At 45.6% G+C, this 22853-nt stretch overlaps 1 protein-coding gene across 1 annotated transcript; it reads left to right on the top strand.

The window, feature by feature from the left end:
• Positions 1-1924: 1924 nt before the first annotated feature.
• Positions 1925-13358, top strand: LOC140198276 (zinc-binding protein A33-like). The gene is made up of 6 exons (XM_072259333.1): positions 1925-2357; positions 2450-2545; positions 2636-2866; positions 5314-5336; positions 5437-5555; positions 12642-13358. The coding sequence occupies exons 1-6, from the start codon at positions 1953-1955 to the stop codon at positions 13142-13144; spliced, it is 1377 nt and encodes a 458-aa protein (XP_072115434.1). The 5' UTR covers positions 1925-1952; the 3' UTR covers positions 13145-13358.
• The last annotated feature ends 9495 nt before the right edge of the window (positions 13359-22853 follow it).

Here is a 22853-nt window from a genome sequence, read left to right as displayed (position 1 = left end):
CCGTACTTTGGTGTGGTGGAGCTGTCTACCCAGGCCAAGGTCGGACACATGGGTCAACTCCCCACCGGTCTTGCCTTTGAATTTTCATTGGCAGAGCACTTGGATCAATCCGTCTGATCGATCCTCCAAAACCCACTTCCTCTGCGGGCACGACAATGAGGGGCACTGCTGGATCCCCTCACACAACACACACAACATGCCAAAGGGAACTGAGCAGGTCAGGCAGCATCTGTGGAAACGAGTAAACAGTCGACGTTTCGGGCAGAGACCCCTTCTTCAATCCTGGACCGAAGGCCATGGAAGAAAGAAAAAAAGGAAGGAGCACAAGAGGAGATAAGGCGAAAGAGGGAAAACTGGGTGGGGAATAATGAAAGGGGGGAAAGGCGATGGGGAATAATGAAAGGGGGCGTCTTTACCGGAAGGTGTAGAAATAGATGTTCATGCCATCAGGTTGGACGCTACCCAGACGGAATACAAGGTGCTGTTACTCCAACCTAAGTGTGGCCTTATCACGACAGTGGAACAGGCCATCGACAGACAAATCAGAATCGGAATACCAAGCGGAATTAAGATGGGTGGACACTGGGAGATCCTGCTTTTTCTGGCGGATGAAACGAAGCTGCTCGGCGAAGCTGTCCTCCAATCTACATTGGGTCTCACCAACATACAGGAGGCCACACTGGGAGCACCAGGCTCAGTCTATGGCCCAACAGACTCAAAGGTGAAGACTCATCGGGAAAGACAGCTTGGGGCCGTGAATGGTAGTGACAGAGGAGGTGTAAGGGCGGACATAACACTTGTTCCGCTTGAAAGGATAAGTGCCAGAAGAGAGATCCGTGGGGAGGACGAATGGATAAGGGAGCCGTGTAAGGAGCAATCCCCGCAGAAAGCAGAAAGTGGGACTGGGGTGGAAAGAGGTGCATGGTGGTGGTATCCCACCGCAAAACTCATCTTTTCCTACCACAACACCCCCCCCCCCCACTTTCAGCTATCTGCAGGGATCACTCCTCACTGATCTCCCTCCTGTCACTTATCCCTGCCAGCAGAACAAGTGCTACACCTCCCCTACACTTCCTCCCTCAGTACCATTCAGGGCCCCAAACAGTCCTTCCAGATGAGGGAACACTTCACCTGTGAGTCTGTTGCGGGTCATATACTGTGTCCGGTACTCTCAGTGTGACCTCCTGTATATCCGTGAGACCCAGCATAGATTGTGTGACTGCTTAGTGGAGTGCCTACATTCCGTCTGCCAGAAAAAGGCGAGATCTCCCAGTGGCCACCCATTTCAATTCCACTTCCCTTTCCCATTCCAATACGTCTATCTATGGCCTCCTCCTGTCGTGATAAGGCCACACTTAGGTTGGATGAACAACACTTTCGGTCTGGGTAGCCTCCAACCTGACGGCATGAACATCTATTCCTCCATCTTCCAGTAATGCCCCTCTCTCTGCTTCACCGTTCCCCATTACCATTTCCCTCTCTCACTTATCTCCTTGCCCACCTATCACCTTCCTCTGGTTCTCTCCCCCCCTTTCCTTCTTCTATGGCCTTCTGGCCTCTTCTATCAGAATCCCCCTTCCCCAGCCCTGTATCCCTTTCACCAATGAAATTCCCAGCTCTTTACTTCATTCCTTCCCCTTCAGGTTTCCAATATCACCTTGCGTTTCTGTCTCCCCTCCTCCACCTTTTAAATCTCCTCAACTTTTTTTTTCTTCCGTCCTGCCGAAGGGTCCCGGACATAAACGTAGACAATACTCTTTTCCATAGATGCTGCCTGGCCTGCTGAGTTCCTCCAGAACTTTGTCTGTGCTGCTTATATGGGTTCTGGTAGCTTATACTCGACCTGTATTGCTTATTTTGACAACTGCACGCTTAGTGGACAGTTGCGGTTCTACAGGTCTTCAGCAGCCCCACTTCCGCTGGTTGTTGAGTGGGAAGTGAGAGGCACGAAGATGGCCGCGAAACAGCAAGTCGACAGTTTGAAAGAAGACGTAACTTGTCGGATCTGCAGTGATTACTTCACTGATCCAGTTATACTGGGATGCGGGCACAACTTCTGCCGGCGCTGTATCACATGGCGTTGGGAAAGGGGGACGAGAAACTCCTGCCCGGTGTGTAATAATGTGTTTGCGGACCGCACCCTTAAAGAAAATCCGGTATTAAAGACTCTGGCCCAGAAAGCTCAGGGCCTGATTGTTAATGAGAAGGAAAGGAAACTTCAGTGCGAGGAACATCAGGAAGAACTGAAGCTGTTTTGTGAAACTGACATGAAGCTGATCTGTGTGATTTGTTCGGCTGCACGGGAGCACAGAGAACACCGATTCATGCCTGTTAATGAAGCTGTTGACATTTTAAAGGTAAAGGCGGCGAACTTAAATCACGGGCCTACTCTAAGTCTTTTATTTTCATGCGTAAATCTTTCATTCTGTGTTTCTGCAAATCCTCCTAGAATCATGTTCAATATACATTGGAATCTCTGGAAAAAAAGAAATCAGAGGTCCAGGAAATGGCGGATCAACAGAAGCAGAAGACTTCCGGAGTTCGGGTAAGTTTCCCAGGTTTAGGTTGTCTGGCCTCCTGTACTTTAGTTTATTTCCGTACTTAGTGATAATATCCTTCAACTTCCACTTCACAGGACCTGTCACTGAGCCTGCAGGCATACGTTAAATCCTTATTTGCTGATCTGCGCCAAATTCTAACCGAGAGAGAGGAGCGCTTACTCGGCGAGCTCAGGGTGGAGGCGGAGAGCATTCTGAATCCAATGGAGAATAATCTCCGAAAGATTCGAGAGAATTTATCTTCTCTTCAGAATCAAATCTCAAAATTTCAGGAACGGATGATTCAGCAAGACATGACGCTTCTGAAGGTGAGGGGTTACACACTGTTGTTCGGTTCAGGGAAAATATATCGCAACAAAATGGCGGATACCAGGTTTCAGATAAATATAAACACAAGACTTTCTGCAGAAGCTGTAATTCCAAAATAACAGGGAAAAAAAGTGCTGGAGGAACTCAACAGGTTGGGCAGGATCTATGGAAAGCAATAAACAGCCGATATTTCAGACTGAGACAGTGGAAAGGAAGGGGAATGAAGCCCGAACGTTGGGTGGGGGGAGGAAGGGGTATAAGTTGGGTGTGGAAGAATTAAACAGTCGATTTTTCGGGCCGAGGCCCTTCATACGGACGAAATAATAATTGAATAATTATAATTAAGGTAAATATCATCGATAAGTAGGAACTAATGTTGAATAATACATCGTAGATAACATCAGATTTATTTGCTGAGACCTATTTTGTGTTATGTCCCTTGTCTGCTCTTTAGACACGATCAATATTCCGATCTAAATCAAATTTCAAAGTTCAAACGTTCGAAGGAAATTTATTATCAAAGTACATAATAGTCACTATATACAACCCTGAGATTCATTTGTTTTTTTGTTTGCAGTCATAGTAAATACAAAGAAACACAAATGAATCAATGAAACGCCGAACGTAAAAAGACGGGCAAACTACCAATGTGCAAAAGACAACAAAATGTGGAAATTATAAAAAGAAAATAATAACAATAATAGCAAATAAGCAATAAATACCGTAAAAATGAGATGACGATTCCTCGGAAGAGTGTCCATAGGTTGTGGAATCAGTTCAGTGCTGCGGCAAGTGACGTTGAGTGAAGTTATCCCCTCTGGTCGAAGAGCCTGCTGCTGACGGTGACAGGTCATTTGATATGTCCAACATGCGCTGTATGTCCGCAATATATTCCGCACATTTTCATTCACAACACCCGTTAGAAATATTCCGAATCCCATATTTTCTCGTGTTACTGTTCATCTTCCCTTTTAGTTTTTTTTCTGTTGAATTACTTTACATTACGTTTTGTAATCTAGTCGTGCGAAAGTTCCAGAATTAAAGTTCTGCTCTCCAGGCAGTCGAAATATATTTTACATATCCACCTTTCAAATATATTCGCAGTCTTATCATCTTGTCATTTTATAGGGAGAAAAGTGTCTCGCTGGTGTAATACCCCCATTCTCTCTGTAACTGTATCCTCTGAGTAACGAAACGACTCTCATATATATGCTTTGCAATTTCTGCTTCACTGCTTACTTACTGCCCACAACACCACAGACGTTTCGGCAGCAATGAAGGTCCTCAATCTCTATTTGTATCGAAGGATTCTTCATTGTTGTTTCTGTACCTATTGTTTTTTGGCCATTCAGGGTTGTTAGCCCGCAGATGAATCCCCGATCCTGGAGGACCAGTGGACCGCTCTTAGCCCGGCCTCTATTCTTTCACCTCATCGGTATAGGCGACCCTGCCAAGGGCTAAAGCACAAGGGCCTGGCTCCAACCGGCATAGCTGTCCGGGTCAGTGAGACAGGCAAGCTTCCGAAACTTACCACACGTTTGTGATCCTCTTCAAGGACATTCACCTTTGGTCCTGTATTATTAGTGCAAAATTAGCTTTCCGATTGTGTGTTTGAAACCTGGGTTTGGGGAATATTCGGCTGCTTCTAACATTTTAGATGAAATGCAAATGAAAAGGACTGCTGTTGCGATAGTCTGCGACAGGGAGATTCAAAGGAACTCAGCGGCTGGCGAGCGTCAATGGAAGAGAGAAATTGTCCACGCTACATGATGAGCCCTCCCCGCCATTGAGCAAATCTACACGAAATGCTGTCGTAGGAAAGCAGCATCCATCGTCAGGGATGCCCACCACTTGTGACATGCTGTCTTCGCGCTGCTGCCATCAGGAAGAAGTTACACCACCAGGTTCAGGACCAGTTATTACGCCTCAAGTATCAAGTGCTTGAACCAAACTGGAAAACTTCACTCAACGTCATTTTCCCATCACTGAAATGTTCCCATAACCTATGGGCTCACTTTCAAGGACTCTTCATCTCATGTTCTCAATATTTCTTGCTTATTTATTTATTATTATTAATTCTTTCTTTTTTTTTGTATCAGCAGGGTTTGTTGGCTTTTGCACAATGCTGAAGTTGGTGTGATCCTTTCAGTGATTCTATTATGGTTATTATTTATGGAGTATGTCCGCAAGGAAATGGATTTCAGAGATTTTATATGATGCGTTACTTGTACATTGATAATAAATTTACTTTGAATCGGAACAGTTACGGCTCCTGACACAGGGGTATCGATTTGAAACGTTGACCACCTCATTCTTCACAAATGCTGCCAAACCTTTTGAGTTCCTCCAGAAATTCTTTCTCTTGTACTTAGATGAAACGTCTATGGATATGATGTGGGCTGTCATCTACCATCATATTAACATTAGAACATTTTGTTTATTACAGGAGGAATATTCTCGGAAAGGAAGGTAGGGTTTGCAATGTAGTGAATAGCTGCAACTATTATTAAATATTTAGGAAAATTGTTTACTTATGTTTATTTCATCACCAACTGCTTAATACTGACAGGATAAGTGAGGAAGAAAGAACATTTTCAATTGTGGATGGTACCCTGCCGATTAAGCAATTCAGTCACGCAAGTTTGTTGAAAGAAGCATTGAGTGAAGAATTTAATTTCGTCAGACAAGGTAAAACTCAGTTAGTTGTTCTCCAAGTTATTAAATTCTTTTGAGAATTGATTAAGTAAAGCACTGAATTATAATGGGCGTTTTATATTCCAGCAGCAATTGTTCCTATTGGAAAAGATGTTTTACGTTCTACTTGGGTCAACCAAAACTCAATAATATCTCAACATGAATGTACCAATTTACTGCAGTTAACCTGAAACCTTGTGTACTATTACTATTCCTCAATAGTTGTTCTGTTATTTTGGGCTCTTTTACATTGACAGCTCACGTGCCTTTAGCGAGATCTATCATCTTTCCCCAAATAGTTCAATCTGGCCACCATCCCCACTGATGCACACAATTCCACTATCACCTTTAAGTCACTGCCTCTACGTTACCCTTCCCACGCGTGTCTTCCACTTCCCTTCATCCCTGTGGCAACTGATTCTATAGATCTTCTATCAGGCTTTGTCGCATACCAACCTCTGAACACCATACTAGGTACCCTCCCTCACAACTTCAGTATTGATTTCGGGTACCGACACGAATCGTCAAACATGTTGATCGAGACGCTTAGTTTCTCTAAGGGATTTTTTTTTTTTTTTTGCTCATGATGCAAATATAATTTTCAAGACGCCATCCGGTTCAAAGCAACACTAGTGCATTTTAGGGATAAAAAGGGTGGATACATCCACTGTGAGTATCCAGTTTTCGCAATAATATGCGGAAACCCACGGAGGCTGGTTAAGACCAGAACTAGAGGTTATGGGTTAAGGGTGAAAGGTGAAATGGTTAAATGGCACATAAGCGGTAACTTCTTAACTCGGAGAGTGGTGAGCGTGTCGAATGAGCTGACAGTGGAAGTGGTGGGTGTAGATTCTATTTCAATATTTAAGAAAGAACTGGATAGATGCATGGTTGGGAGCCGTTTGGAATACTATGCTCCGGGGTAGGTGGATGGGGTTAATCAGAATAGCAGTACGGCACTCGCCGGGTGGGCTGTATTCTGTGCTGTAGCATTTTATGTTCTATGATATTTGTTCCTATCTATTTCAGTCCTTGGGGAATGGATGGATGTTTAAACACCACTATTAACACCATCATATGGATAACCAGACCCCAACATACAAACGTCCAGAGAGACAGGAATGTACCAGGCGTTGTTTTAGAGCGATAGAAAAAAGCTTCAAATTAGTCCAAACTCTCCTGAAATATCACGTCTTCTAATTGCAAGCTGTCTAAACCAACCTTATAGAGACACTTATCGAGATGACTTTCACTGTAGGAAGGGTGTGGAAGAATTGGAAAGGGTACAGAGGAGATTTACCAGGATTCTGCCTGGTTTAGAAAGTATGTATTGTGATCAGAGACTAAGGGAGCTAGGGCTTTACTCTTTGGAGAGAAGGAGGATGAGAGGAGACATGATAGAGGTGTACAAGATAATAAGAGGAATAAATAGAGTGGATAGACAGCGCCTCTTCCCCAGGGCACCACTGCTCAATACAAGAGGACATGGCTTTAAGGTAAGGGGTGGGAAGTTCAAGGGGGATATTATAGAAACATAGAAACATAGAAAATAGGTGCAGGAGTAGGCCATTCGGCCCTTCGAGCCTGCACCGCCATTTATTATGATCATGGCTTATCATCCAACTCAGAACCCCGCCCCAGCCTTCCCTCCATACCCCCTGACCCCCGTAGCCACAAGGGCCATATCTAACTCCCTCTTAAATATAGCCAATGAACTGGCCTCAACTGTTTCCTGTGGCAGACAATTCCACAGATTCACCACTCTCTGTGTGAAGAAGCATTTCGTAATCTCTGTCCGAAAAGGCTTCCCCTCTATCCTCAAACTGTGGCCCCTCGTTCTGGACTTCCCCAACATCGGGAACAATCTTCCTGCATCTAGCCTGTCCAATCCCTTTAGGATCTTATACGTTTCAATCAGATCCCCCCTCAATCTTCCAAATTCCAATGAGTACAAGCCCAGTTCATCCAGTCTTTCTTCATATGAAAGTCCTGCCATCCCAGGAATCAATCTGGTGAACCTTCTTTGTACTCCTTCTATGGCAAGGATGTCTTTCCTCAGATTAGGGGACCAAAACTGCACACAATACTCCAGGTGTGGTCTCACCAAGGCCTTGTACAACTGCAGTAGTACCTCCCTGCTCCTGTACTCGAATCCTCTCGCTATGAATGCCAGCATACCATTCGCCTTTTTCACCGCCTGCTGTACCTGCATGCCCACTTCCAATGACTGGTGTATAATGACACCCAAGTCTCGTTGCACCTCCCCTTTTCCTAATCGGCCACCATTCAGATAATAATCTGTTTTCCTATTTTTGCCGCCAAAGTGGATAACTTCACATTTATCCACATTAAATTGCATCTGCCATGAATTTGCCCACTCACCCAACCTATCCAAGTCACCCTGCATCCTCTTAGCATCCTCCTCAGAGCTAACACTGCCACCCAGCTTCGTGTCATCCGCAAACTTGGAGATGCTGCATTTAATTCCCTCATCCCTCATTAATATATATTGTAAACAACTGGGGTCCCAGCACTGAGCCTTGCGGTACCCCACTAGTCACCGCCTGCCATTCTGAAAAGGTCCTGTTTATTCCCACTCTTTGCTTCCTGTCTGCTAGCCAACTCTCCCTCCACACCAATACCTTACCCCCAATACCGTGTGCTTTAAGTTTGCACACTAATCTCCTGTGTGGGACCTTGTCAAAAGCCTTCTGAAAATCCAAATATACCACATCCACTGGTTCTCCCCTGTCCACTCTACTAGTTACATCCTCAAAAAATTCTATGAGATTCGTCAGACATGATTTTCCTTTCACAAATCCATGCTGACTTTGTCCAATCATTTCACTGCTTTCCAAATGTGCTGTTATCACATCCTTGATAACTGACTCCAGCAATTTCCCCACCACCGACGTTAGGCTAACTGGTCTATAATTCCCCGGTTTCTCTCTCCCTCCTTTTTTAAAAAGTGGAGTTACATTAGCCACCCTCCAATCCTCAGGAACTAGTCCAGAATCTAACGAGTTTTGAAAAATTATCACTAATGCATCCACTATTTCTTGGGCTACTTCCTTAAGCACCCTGGGATGCTGACCATCTGGCCCTGGGGATTTATCTGCCTTCAATCCCTTCAATTTACCTAACACCACTTCCCTACTAACATGTATTTTGCTCAGTTCCTCCATCTCACTGGACCCTCTGTCCCCTACTATTTCTGGAAGATTATTTATGTCCACCTTAGTGAAGACGGAACCAAAGTGATTATTTAATTGGTCTGCCATGTCCTTGCTCCCCATAATCAATTCACCTGTTTCTGTCTGCAGGGGACCTACATTTGTCTTTACCAGTCTTTTCCTTTTTACATATCTATAAAAGCTTTTACAGTCCGTTTTTATGTTTCCTGCCAGTTTTCTCTCATAATCTTTTTTCCCCTTCCTAATTAAGCCCTTTGTCCTCCTCTGCTGAACTCTGAATTTCTCCCAGTCCTCAGGTGAGCCACTTTCTCTGACTAATTTGTATGCTTCTTCTTTGGAATTGATACTATCCCTAATTTCTCTTGTCAGCCACGGGTGCACTACCTTCCTTGATTTATTCTTTTGCCAAACTGGGATGAACAATCGTTGTAGTTCATCCATGCAACCTTTAAATGCTTGCCATTGCATATCCACCATCAATCCTTTAAGTGTCATTTGCCAGTCTATCTTAGCTAATTCACGTCTCATACCTTCAAAGTTACCCCTCTTTAAGTTCAGAACCTTTGTTTCTGAATTAACTATGTCACTCTCCATCTCAATGAAGAATTCCACCATATTATGGTCACTCTTACCCAAGGGGCCTCTCACGACAAGATTGCTAATTAACCCTTCCTCATTGCTCAAAACCCAGTCCAGAATAGCCTGCTCTCTAGTTGGTTCCTCGACATGTTGGTTCAAAAAACCATCCCGCATACATTCCAAGAAATCCTCTTCCTCAGCACCTTTACCAATTTGGTTCACCCAATCTACATGTAGATTGAAGTCACCCATTATAACTGCTGTTCCTTTATTGCACACATTTCTAATTTCCTGTTTAATACCATCTCCGACCTCACTACTACTGTTAGGTGGCCTGTACACAACTCCCACCAGCGTTTTCTGCCCCTTAGTGTTACGCAGCTCTACCCATATCGATTCCACATCTTCCCGGCTTATGTCCTTCCTTTCTATTGTGTTAATCTCTTCTTTAACCAGCAACGCCACCCCACCTCCCCTTCCTTCATGTCTATCCCTCCTGAATATTGAATATCCCTGAACGTTGAGCTCCCATCCCTGGTCACCCTGGAGCCATGTCTCTGTGATCCCAACTATATCATAATCATTAATAACAATCTGCACTTTCAATTCATCCACCTTATTACGAATGCTCCTTGCATTGACACACAAAGCCTTCAGGCGCTCTTTTACAACTCTCTTAGCCCTTATACAATTATGCTGAAAAGTGGCCCTTTTTACTGCTTGTCCTGGATTTGTCGGCCTGCCACTTTTACTTTTCTCCATAGTACTTTTTGTTTCTACCCTCACTTTACACCCCTCTGTCTCTCTGCACTGGTCCCCATCCCCCTGTAGTGAACTAACCTCCTCACGCCTAGCCTCTTTAATTTGATTCCCACCCCCCAACCATTCTAGTTTAAAGTCACCTCAGTAGCCCCCGCTAATCTCCCTGCCAGGATATTGGTCCCCCTAGGATTCAAGTGCAAACCGTCCTTTTTGTACAGGTCACGCCTGCGCCAAAAGAGGTCCCAATGATCTAAAAACTTGAATCCCTGCCCCCTGCTCCAATCCCTCAGCCACGCATTTATCCTCCACCTCATCGCATTCCTACTCTCACTATCGCGTGGCACAGGCAGTAATCCCGAGATTACTACCTTTGTGGTCCTTTTTCTCAACTCCCTTCCTAGCTCCCTATATTCTCCTTTCAGGACCTCATCCCTTTTCCTACCTATGTCATTGGTACCTATATGTACCACGACCTCTGGCTCCTCACCCTCCCACTTCAGGATATCTTGGACACGATCAGAAATATCCCGGACCCTGGCACCAGGGAGGCAAACTACCATCCGGGTCTCTGGACTGCGTCCACAGAATCGCCTATCTGACCCCCTTACTATCGAGTCCCCTATTACAACTGCCCTCCTCTTCCTTGCCCTACCCTTCTGAGCTACAGGGCCAGACTCTGTGCCGGAGGCACGGCCACTGTCGCTTTCCCCGGGTAAGCTGTCCCCCCCAACAGTACTCAAACAGGAGTACCTGTTGTTAAGGGGCACAGTCACCGGGGTACTCCCTATTACCTGACCTTTCCCCTTCCCCTTCCTAACCGTGACCCACTTGTCTGCCTCCCGTGGCCCCGGCGTGACCACCTGCCTGCAACTCCTCTCTATCACCTCCTCGCTCTCCCTGACCAGACGAAGGTCATCGAGCTGCAGCTCCAGTTCCGTAACGCGGTCCCTTAGGAGCTGCATCTCGATGCACTTGGCGCAGATGTAGACGTCCGGGAGGCTTGGAGACTCCAGGGTCTCCCACATCCGACACCAAACTGCCCTCACACTCATACTGCCCCTTTCCTCAAATAACAACAGAAAATGAATGCCAAACCTTCCTCGCCCGTTTCCGCCTAAGCCCGTTGAGCCGAAGCACTTAAGTCTTCACTCTGCTCCCGGCTCACTCCGCAGCCCGCAACCCGCAAACTACGCTGCCCGCTCTATGAGGCTCTGTTCCTTTTAAATCTGCCGTGCTGCACTGCCCGACGTCACACGCCTGCGCAGTCCCGCCTCTCAGAACGCCGTTGGAGAAAAAGAAATAACGAAAATTTCAAAAATGTCTTTCTCGGCACTCCCACTCAGACTCTCAGACTCCTTCTTCGAATCAAACCTTAGAGGAAGGTTTTTTACTCAGAGAGTGGTTGGTGCGTGGAATGCACTGCCTGAGTCAGTGGTGGAGGCTGATACACTAGTGAAGTTTTAGAGACTACTAAGCAGGTAAAAGGAGGAATTTAAGGTCGGGGCTTATATGGGAAGTAGGGTTTGAGGGTCGGCACAACATTGTGGGCCGAAGGGCCTGTACTGTGCTGTACTATTCTATGTTCTAAATGTTATAACTGAGTCCACCTCAACCACAATCTCTGGTACAGAGAACATAGAACGGCACGGCAGAGGAACAGATCCTTTGGCGTAATGTTGAGCCGAGCCAACTAAAAAGTAAATCAAAAACCTCTTTCCTAATGCGTACCACCCTTTCGATCAGGAGGTCCAGCCTGGGGACCATGGACCCCTCAGTCAAACGCAGGGGTTCGTTAGCATAAAAAGGTTGGGAACCCCCGCTTTAGAAAAACACAAAAGACTGCAGGTGCTGCAAATCCCGAATAAGGCACACAAAATGCTGGGGGAGCTTAGCAGGAAAGCAATAAAGGCTCAACATTTCGGAGCAAGGCCTTTTATCGTGACTGAAGAGGACGGGGGGAGAAGACAGAATAAGAAGTTGGTGGTGGGCGGGGGAGGAGTGACGGGACAATGCAAGCTGTCCCGTGATAAGTGATGCCAACTGAGGTTGGGAGTGGGGGTGTGAAGAGGATGAATTGAGCTGATAGGTGGAAAAGGTAGAACACGTCGGAAGAAAGAGAGAAGAGGAGTATGGACTATGGGAGAAAGAGGGGCACCAGAGGAGAGGAGATGGGCTGGTAAGGAGAAGACAAGGTGTGAAAAGGGAAATGGGAAAAAAGCAGAAGGGGGGCAGAAATTACCGAAAGTTAGAGAAATTAATGCTCATTCCATCGGGTTGGAGACTAGCTAGACGGAATATGAAGCGTTGGTCCTCCAGTCAGAGTGTGGCTTCATCGTGGCAGTAGAAGAGGCCACGTATCGATGTGTCAGGATGGGAACGGGAGCACAACTAAATTGGGTGACCATTGGGAATTCGATTTCTGTTAGCCGCTGGTTTATTCTTGGAGCGGAGTTTGTTCACGTCCCGTTCCTGGGCCGATGCCCGATTATGCCTGTAATCCCACCGAGTCTTTAATTCTCTGCTTCTTCTCCCCACCAACTTACAGTTTCTGTGAAGCTCGATGTGGAAACAGCAGCTTCGCGCCTCGAGGTGTCTGACGATCTGAGGTCTGTAAGATGGAACCGGATCCAGAGAACTCTCCTTGTTAACCCGAAAAGATTTGAAGACCAGGCGTGCGTGCTGGGATCGGAGGGATTCACGACAGGGAGACATTACTGGGAGGTGGAGGTGGTGGGGAATCGGCGTTGGACTCTGGGAGTCGCTGCAGAGTCTGTGTCGAGGAAGGGATTAGTGAGACTTAGACCAGCGACTGGAGTCTGGAGCATCGGGCGGAAAGATGACAAGTTTTATGCAAACAGTACCAGTATGATCAGTCTCCCTGTCGATCACATCCCCGGCAAGGTGGGAGTTTATCTCAGTTACGAGTCCGGTTCAATTTCATTTTACAGTGTGGTCAACAAGTCCCATCTTTATACTTTCACTGGGAAATTTGAGGGGAAGCTTTATCCTTTCTTCCGTACAGTGGATGGAAACTGGATGAGAACATAGTTCAGTTTCTCTCCGCAACTGGAAAAAAAAGGGGGTGAACCGGGACCAGCGTCAGTAGGGAGCACTCAGTCTGTGCAGTACAGACCGCATCTTGTAACATGCTGGCGCGGAACGGGTCCATTCAATACCCGAATTTTGCATTGTAAAACCATAAATAATCTCTGAATAAAACAAAACCATACGAAGAGTGAAACAAAAGGTATTGGAAATTAAATTGTCCATCTATTCGTTTCAGTTCGTTAACAGAACTACTAAGAGCATGATTCCGAGAATGAAAGGGTTAACGTGTGAGGAGCGCTTGGTGACTCATGGTCTGTACTCACTGGGGTTTGGGGGGTAATCTCATTGAAACGTACCGAATATATGAAAGACCTAGATAGACTGGAAATGGAAAGAATGTTTCCTACCGTGGGTAAGTCTCTGGGGGTAATCTCATTGAAACGTACCGAATATATGAAAGACCTAGATAGACTGGAAGTGGAAAGAATATTTCCTTTCGTGGGTAAGTCTCGGACCAAAAAGGCATAAGCTCAGAATACAAGGATGTCTCTTTAACACAGAGATGCGGAGGAATTTCTTTAACGAGAGGATGACGACGTTGTGGAATTCATTGAAGGCGATGGAAGCTAGGACATTGGGCATATTTAAAGCGGAAGTTGATAGGATTTTGATCAGTAATGGCGTCAAACGTTATGGGGAGAAAGCAGGAAAATGGAGTTAAGGGGGTAAATAAACATGATGAAATGACAGAGCTGATTCAATGGGCTGAATGGCCTAATTCTGCTCGCATGTCTTATGATTTAAGATGCTGAGACAGAGATTAAAATGGTTCCTAAAACAGCTGTTTGAAAATTTACCGATTTGAAAATTTACCCAGTGGCCATACATTTTAATTCCACGTCCCATTCCCATTCTGATATGCCTATCTACGGCCTTCCCTAATGTCAAGATGAAGCCACACTCAGGGTGGAGGAACAACACCTTATATTCCGTCTGGGTAGCCTCCAACCTGATGGCATGAACATCGACTTCTCTAACTTCCGTTAATGCCTCACTTCCCCTTTCCCATCCGTATATATATATATTTCTTTTCTCTCTCCTTTTTCTCCCTCTGCCCCTCTCTCTATACTCCTTGCCCATCCTCTGGGCTTCCCACCTCCCCCTTGCTTTTTCTCGTGGCCTCCCGTCCCATGATCCTCTCATATCCCTTTTGCCAATCAACTTTCCAGCTCTTAACCCCATTCCTCCCCCTCCTGTCTTCTCCTATCATTTCGGATCTCCCCCTCCCCTCCCACTTTCAAATCTCTTACTAGCTCTTCTTTCAGTTAGTCCTGACGAAGGGTCTCGGCCCGAAACGTCGACTGTACCTCTTCCTAGAGATGCTGCCTGGCCTGCTGCATTCACCAGCAACTTTATGTGTGTTGCGATCTGTTAATTCGTCACATTTGTCCGACAATTATCACCGATACTGTTACAGTGCAGTGTGGACACCAATTCTGTCGCCCCTGCATCGCACAACGATGACAGAGAGAGCAGGGAATGGTCTGCCCGGATTGTAGAGGGATACCACAGAACACACCCTCAGGGTATACCGCTCATATAGGGGAGATATTACTGGGAGGTGGAGGTACCGGGGAATCAGGGCTGCAGACCGGGAGTCGCCTCAGAGTCTGTGGAGAGGGCGACTGGTGTTTTATTGGACATCCGACAAAAAAGGATGACAAGCTTTATGTGGTGAATTTCAATGTCACCCCACTTACTACCAACCTCATTCTCGGGAGGGTGGGAGTTTCTTTCAGTTACGAGTCCGGGACAGTTTTATTTTAAACGCCGAAGCCCAGAAGCATCTTCGCACCTTCACTGCGAGTAAATTCACGGGGAAACTTCGTCCCTGATTCGGCCTTGTGGATGAAAACTGACTGCCAATCTGCCCCGGCTCCGCGTCCCGTGTGCGAAACGGTTAGTTGCCGTGACCGGCGTCACTAACGAGTCTCGGGCTTTATGCGGAAGAGCCATTTTATCACACGTTGGCGTTGAATGGGTCAAATTCACTTTCTAAATTCTGCATTATAATAACTTAAATGAGATTGGAAATATACTCATACAGTCGCATTGTGGAATAAAAGACATTGAAAGTCAGCGGTCGATCCAATACTATATTAAGTCGAGTAGAAAAAAGAGAATTTTATGGACCAAATCAGTCCCCTTTGGGAATCTTGGGTGGGAGACAGAAGCGGGACGTGGTTCGTGGACTACCAGAATGGCGTTTGGCATTAGCGGCAGAGTTCATGGTGAAAGATGAACACAATGGGTCCTGATGAAGGGTTTTGGCCTGAAACATCAACGGTGTTATCTGCTCGATAGACGCTGCCTGGTCTGCTGGATTCCTTCAGCATTTCGTAGGTGTTACAATGACCTGATATCGTTCGTTAGTTGGGAGCACCTGGCGCCAGAGCCTCCAATTTACTGTAAAGATCTCCGCTCCCTGCGATTTCCCTTGCATCCTCGGACTGGTGGGAGTTTGTCCCGTTTACGACTCCGCTAAACTTTTGCAGCGCAAACACCAAGTCCCGTCCCCGCAGCTTCACCGGAAAACTTTATTCATTCTTCCGATTATTGATGTGAACTGGTTAGGAATCGGCTCCGGTTTCGCCCCGGATAATAGTAAGGTTTTAACTGAAGTCCGTGTAAATACATAATCCATCTACACTGATCGATCATTTTCGTAACGTACTCAGAAACCACGATCAAATTTGTAAGGCATGACTTCCTCCAGAGAAAGTTTTACTGACTAGCCCAAACAAGCCCGTGGTTTGCTCAATGCAAGTAGATTCTATCCCAAAGAACCTTTTCCAAAAATTTCCCAATCACTGACGTCAGGCTCACCTGTCGAAAGTGTCTTCAATTGAGCTTCCTAAACAGAGGGACAACTTCGGCTACTCTGCAGTGTTTTGGAATCTCGTTCGTCGACAAGGAGGACACAGAGATTTATGACAACGCAACTGCAGTCCCGTGTCTTGCTCCTTTAAATAATCCGCGTTGGAATTTATTATGTCCTGGGTTTAACCACCATACACCTCCTCATTCTTTATATCAACATTCCCAAGTATATTAGCATACGCCTCTGTGAGAGAGTCACAGACTCATAGAGTCATAGAAAAGGACAAGACAGAAACAGGCTCTTCGGCCCCTCTAGTCTGTGCCAAAACCAGTAAACAGCCTACTCACATCGAGCTGCATCGGGGACATAGCTCTCCATAACTCTACCGTCCATGTACCTATCCACACTTCGCCTAAAGGTTGATATCGAGCTCTCATGCACCACATGTGCGGGCAGCTCGTTCCACACTCCCAGGACTTTCCGAGTGAAGAAGCATCCCCTCATGTTCCCCTTAAGCTTTTTACCTTTCGCCTTAAACCATAACCTTTGGTCAGAGTACAACCAACCTCAATGGAAAACGCCTGCGTACATTACCCTATCTATACCCCCACATGATTATGTATACCACAGTCAAAATTCCACTCGACTTTTCACGTTTTAAGGAATTAATTCCTAGCCTATTCAAACTTTCCTTATAACCCAGATCCTCCAGACCTGGCAACATCCTTCTAAATGTTCTCTGTATCAGAAACATAGAAAACATAGTAAACTTACAGCACAATACTGACCCTTCGGCCCACAAAGCTGTGCTGAACATGTCCCTACCTTAGGCTGAACCCATAGCCCTCTATTTTTCGAAGGTCCATGCAGCCATCCAGGAGACTTTTAAAAGACGCTATCTTTTCCGCCTCTACCAGCGTCGCCCGCAGCCCATTGCACACACTTTCTGCGTAAAAAACTGTACCCCTAACATCTCTGTACCTAATTGAAAGCGCCTCAAAACTATGCCCTCTCGTGCTAACCGTTTCAGGCCTGGGAAATAGCCTCTGATTATCCGCACGATCAGTGCCTCTCATTATCTTGTACATCTCTATCAGGTCACCTCTCATCCTCCGCCGCTCCAAGGAGAAAAGGCCGAGTTCACTCAACCTATTCTCATAAGGCATGCTCCCCAATCCAGGCAACATCCTTGTAAATCCCCTCTACACTCTTTCTATGGTTTCCACGTCCTTCCTGTAGTGAAACGACCAGAATTGAGCACAGTACTCCAGGTAGGGTCTGATCAGGGTCCTATATAGCTGTAACATTACCTCTCGGCTCTTAAACTCAATCCAATGATTGATGAAGGACAATGCACCGTATGACTTCTTAAACACAGAGTCAATCTACGTAGCAGCTTTGCGTGTCCTATGGACTCGGACCCCAAGATCCCTCTGATCCTCCACACTGCCATTAATGCTATATTCTGCCATCATATTTGACCTACAGTCCCGGGGGCTGTGTAGTAGATGTTTTCGAGCAAGATAACGTCAAATTGTCCCCATTCAATGCTCAAATGAATTCCAGTGAGTCTGAAATAATAATGGTGTAAATATAATGGTTGGAAAGAATATGAATCAGAAACCGTATCAGGTTTTACAGGACCGGCATATGTCGTGAAATTTGTTGACTTTGCGGCAGCAGTACAAAGCAATCCATAATAATAGAGAAAGAAAACTGTGAAAGCTATATATATTAGAATAGTTAAATTAAATAAGTAGTGCAAAAGTAGAAATTAAAATGCAGTGAAGTTCATGGAATAAATAGAACTTATAGAATAGTACAGCACATTGCAGGCCCTTCGGCCCACAATGTTGTGCCGACCCTCAAACCCTGCCTCCCATATAAGCCCCCACCTTAAATTCCTCCATATACCTGTCTAGTAGTCTCTTAAACTTCACTAGTGTATCTGCCTCCACCACTGACTCAGGCAGTGCATTCCACGCACCAACCACTCTCTGAGTAAAACACCTTCCTCTAATATCCCCCTTGAACTTCCCACCCCTTACTTTAAAGCCATGTCCTCTTGTATTGAGCAGTGCTGCCCTAGGGAAGAGGCGCTGGCTGTCCACTCCATCTATTCCTCTTAATATCTTGTACACCTCTATCATGTCTCCTCTCATCCTCCTTCTCTCCGAAGAGTAAAGCCCTAGATCAATTTCCATTCAGGAACGGAGGGAAGAGGGGAAGAGGCTGTTCCTGGATAGCTGAGTGTATGCCTTCAGGCCCCTGTACCTCCTCCCTGATGGTAGTAATGCAAAAAGTGCATGTCATGAGTTTTGGGGATTCTTAACGATGGGCGCCGCCATTTTGAAGCATCGCTCCTTGATGATGTCCTCGAGAAATAGCAACTAATACGACAAACCTGCGGAACCCTTAATTTTAACGCCTTCAATAGAAAATAAATATATTGTGAAAATGTAATGATTGAAACAATACGGTAGACGTTGGAGGCGAGTCCTAAGCTCCCCAGGCCTGAATTCAAACGTTTCACTCTGGAAACCTGGTGATCCTTAAATCCGTCCTGCGAATATACGGCTTCATTTCATAAAAGCAATGACAATATTAGCAGACAACATCTGTGGAGATAGGAAACGAGTTGACATCAAACCCCTTTGTCAAGACCAGGAGCTGTCCGAATTGGAGCAACTTTCACATTGCAGTGAATTCAGGGCAATGTGGAGACAGCCAATGAGAGCGCTTGTAATCAAATAGTGACCACGAGTAGTTGCAAGTTGTTACTTGCGGGAAGGAAAACTCTGATTTTAAACCTCCGCTGCCTTGTGGCCGTACCCACCCATGGGAAAGGCTTCGGGAGTACACCCCAAGGAAGAAATCCGGAGCTGGGCTCCCTAAGGCAGTTTGATGTTTACAGCTTCACTCTTGCCATTGGTGCCAAGCTGTATCAGCTCTTGCCCTTCTCTTGGTCTAAATCAGTGACGTGGAGAGGGAGAACCCACTGCATGGGCAATAGCCGGGTCTTCAAATCTTCCCGCCCAGGCTTGCACGCTGGAGAGGACACAGTCCACCAGAGGCGCAAACCCATGATCTCCTGTGATCAATGGTTGGCTACTATACTCGCGGAAGAGCAATAAAATAAACCTCCCTTGGACCAGAGCCAATGAGAAGCCTCGGCCTAATAGTCTCACGTTAGCCTCATAGACCAGAGCCAACGGGATCGAAATACCACAGTTTAAAATGATCATCCAAGAGGATAGAAATGAGAGACTTCGATGTGAAGCAGTGATAACTCTGGTGACTAACTATCTCAAGGAAGTCCCCATGACGGGGGTGGGGGGAGGGTGGAGTTGGGGGGAAGAATCGTTTGGCCAACGGGAGATCCTCTGTTTCTGTGTTATGATTTGGAGAGGTTGTCTGAGTGAATAGTGATGCCACAACAACCTCTCACTCAATGTCAGCAAGGAGCTGATTCCTGACTTCAGGAGAAGGAAACCGGAGGTCCATTAGCCAGCTTTCACTGCGGTGACGAAAACCCCGATAGAGAAGTGGAGACGGTCACCAACAATAAAGTCGCCAGTGTTATAATTTCAAAGGGCCAGTTCTGGGTCAAACACGGAAATGTCATTACGAAATAAGCACAGCAGCTTCTCTGCTTCCTTAGAAGTTTGTGGACATTCGGCGTCACATCTAAAACTTTGGAAAACTTCTTTAGAGGAATGAACACTGACAGGTTGCATCACGACCCTGTACGGAAGCACGGAAGCCTACAAAAAAAGTGTGAATATGGCCCAGTCCATCAGGGGCAAAGCCCTCCGCACCAATGAGAGAATTTACACTCAGCATTATCGCAGGAGAGAGCATCCAACATTAGGGACCTTCACCATCCAGGCCATAATTTCTTCTAGTTGCTGCCTTTAGGAAGATATAAAAGTCTCAGGACTCAGGACTCCAGTTTCCGGAACAGTTATTACCTCTCAACAATCAAGTTCTTGAAACAGAGGGAAAAACTTCACTCTCCCCAATCACTGAATTCTTCTCACAATTTATGGGCTCAAGATCTCTTCATCTGATGTTCTCGGTATGTATTGCTTATTATAATATTGTGTACTTTACTTTTTTCTCAGCTCAGGCTGTTAAAACCTGAGGTATGGGCATAGGCAAGCATGCTCGTTTGTTAATTGCTAGGAACTTTCACACTATTCTAGTTGTGGTTAGCATAGTGGCTTTCCGCAGATTTACATAAATATTGCTGCGTAGGCCTAAAGAGTTAATGCTATTGTGTGATATCATCGGGTGATATCAGTTGTAGATGTTACTGGTTGGTTCGTTGGTTGTTCGTCCATCGTTGACGTCGATGAAGACTAGCGCGTGATTTGGATTTAAGTGAGGGAGAGTTGCGCAGCGTCAGCCTCACTCACTCTTCCCAATTCCCATCTGGATCCAGTGGCAAGACAGAGTTTAGACGGCTGGAGATGGGACTAGGCGCAGTGGATGACCAGCACGTCTTCTGCGTCTTGTCGTGCTCTACGGCGTTCCACGACGCTTGCAGAGACCGCCTTCTTGACCGTTGGACCTTCCATTGGTCTCGTGCGCTCAGTCTGCCGGAGTCTGTCTTCACATGCTGGGATAGACAACTCCCTATCTCAACGAGAGTTTGAGACCCGTCGGCTACCCTCACCTGGTTTAGCCAGCTTGTCTAAGCCGTTGCCCGGGGTGTGGCCGCTGTCGCATGCAAACAGCTACGGGGAGCTACAGGTGAGAGCTGAGTGCCAGGTGGGGACCAAAGGTGGACTAACCGCCCTGAAAAGGACGCGACATGCTCCCCCACCAGAGGTGCTACCCCTCCCTCACACCCCATACACCCATGCATGTTACTATTGGGACAATGTATACCCTGTTCATGTTCCATAATCTTTCAATTTCCTCTTTTAGTTCAGCATAATTCTGATGATTTTCACTTATTGATTTCTGCATGGTATGTGTGTTTGGAATAGCTATATCTATTAAGTAAGATGTTCTTGCCTGTTTATGATGTAATATTATCTCCAGCCGAGTATTATGGATTGTCCTATCTGTAATGATGGATCGCCCATTATTATTATTAGTTAAAAAAAATTAAAACACTTTTTCTCAGCCCAAGCTGGTAAAACCTAAGGTGCGGGTATAGCCAATCGCACTCATTACTCACTTGCTAGGAACTTTCGGACTATTCTGCTGGTGTTTAGTATTGTGGCTTTCAGTTTTGTTGTATTGCCGTGCAGCCCTAATTGTCTGATGCTATTGTCTATTTGGGAATGTACCAGTTGTAGATATTACCATAGGGATAATGTTATTGTTGTTGTTGTTGTTGTTGTTATTATTATTATTATTATTATTATGCTCCCTTATCGCGACCACCATCAGTAGCACTTGGGACCCACTCCACCAGGTTCAGGAACAGTTATTACCCCTCAACCATTCGTCGTCTGAACTACTGTGGATAACTTCACTCACCACAACTCTGAACAGAGTTTTGACATCCACACTCACTTTAAAGGACTCTGTATCATCCTATTTCAGTATAATTTATTTACCTATGTATGCATGTATGTATTTATTCATTCTTTCATTCATCCATAGAGTGATTATTTGTCCATAGACTGATACAAGGCATATAAGGTGAACCTGACAAGCAATGATAAATACGTGGTGGTTGGGGGTTGTGGAGGGGTGGGTTAGTGGGTGAAGGTATTGATCAGCCTTACTGCTAGGGAAAAGTAACTGTTTTTGAGCCTCGTGTTCCTGGCGTGGATGCTACATAGTCTACAACCTGATGGGATTGGAACAAACAGTCCATGAACAGGGTGAGCGGGATCCTTCCTGATGTCCCATCCACTTTACTTCAATACTGGTAATTTCTTCACTTGTCTGGGCTGTATTCTCAGTTTAGTCTAGTGATGTTTACTTCTTGTCAGAATTGTATATGTTCGCGTGGAGTGCTGAATCCTGTTTTCGTTGATGAAAATATACCCTCAAAATTATTATTGTTATTTATATTTTTTCAGCTCAAGCGGGTACGGGCTGAGATACAGGCATTGCCAAGCACGCTTATTTGTCAATTGCTTAGAACCACAAAGGGTGTATGTGGTAACATATATATAGTTCGTTAATAAATTTACTTTGAACTTTGAAAGGGGACAATGGAATTCATAACTATATAGTTGATGCTACCTTGATATTTGTCTGGAAATTTTAAAAAAGTGCCAACTTTAAATTAATTAAGATATCTTTAGTGAATCCCCTGACCTATGTCAGTTTGTGATCGGTCAACTGTAAGACCCGTAGAGCTCCGGTCTATCATTATCTTTACATTACTCCTACAATGGTCCAATTGAATTCCCGCCAGGAGAAACCCACCGGTGACGGACAGAACGTGCAAAGTCCGCACAGACAGCATTCGACGTCAGGGAAGAACCGGGGTTACCGGCTCTCTGAGCCAGCGGCAATATTCGCTGCGTCATTTGCCGTTCTCAGGCCAAATAACAAAGATAGATGAGCTGTACTATTTTGCTGAAAGTTATCACTCGCAAGCCATATTAATATCACAGGACTCTTTAGGTAACTTTTTATTTCACCAGTGAATCGGATTATATGACGGACAGCTGTCTAATTTGTCGGTCGCAGTGCAACAATTTCGGCCTTTCAATAATGTTTCTAAACTCTGGACACGTTTCAACGTGAAACAGCAGTGTCTGTTACACCATGCATTTGCAAAAATCGAAAGGTTACTCACTGGAGGGTCCAAAGTAAGACAAGAGTGACCAGTAATTTCACAACCTTGAGTTTATT

Source organism: Mobula birostris, chromosome 5 (assembly GCF_030028105.1).
Source record: "Mobula birostris isolate sMobBir1 chromosome 5, sMobBir1.hap1, whole genome shotgun sequence".
NCBI classification, from domain to species: domain Eukaryota; kingdom Metazoa; phylum Chordata; class Chondrichthyes; order Myliobatiformes; family Myliobatidae; genus Mobula; species Mobula birostris.
Note: the sequence above shows the minus strand (reverse complement) of the source record. Positions and strands in the feature narration are given on the sequence as shown.

Coding starts and splice junctions, on each gene's coding strand:
- LOC140198276 (XM_072259333.1), top strand. CDS start 1,953: ATGGCCGCGAAACAGCAAGTCGACAGTTTGAAAGAAGACGTAACTTGT. Junction 2,546..2,635: donor AGAAGACTTCCGGAGTTCGG/GTAAGTTTCCCA, acceptor TCCACTTCACAG/GACCTGTCACTGAGCCTGCA. Junction 2,867..5,313: donor AAGACATGACGCTTCTGAAG/GTGAGGGGTTAC, acceptor TGTTTATTACAG/GAGGAATATTCTCGGAAAGG.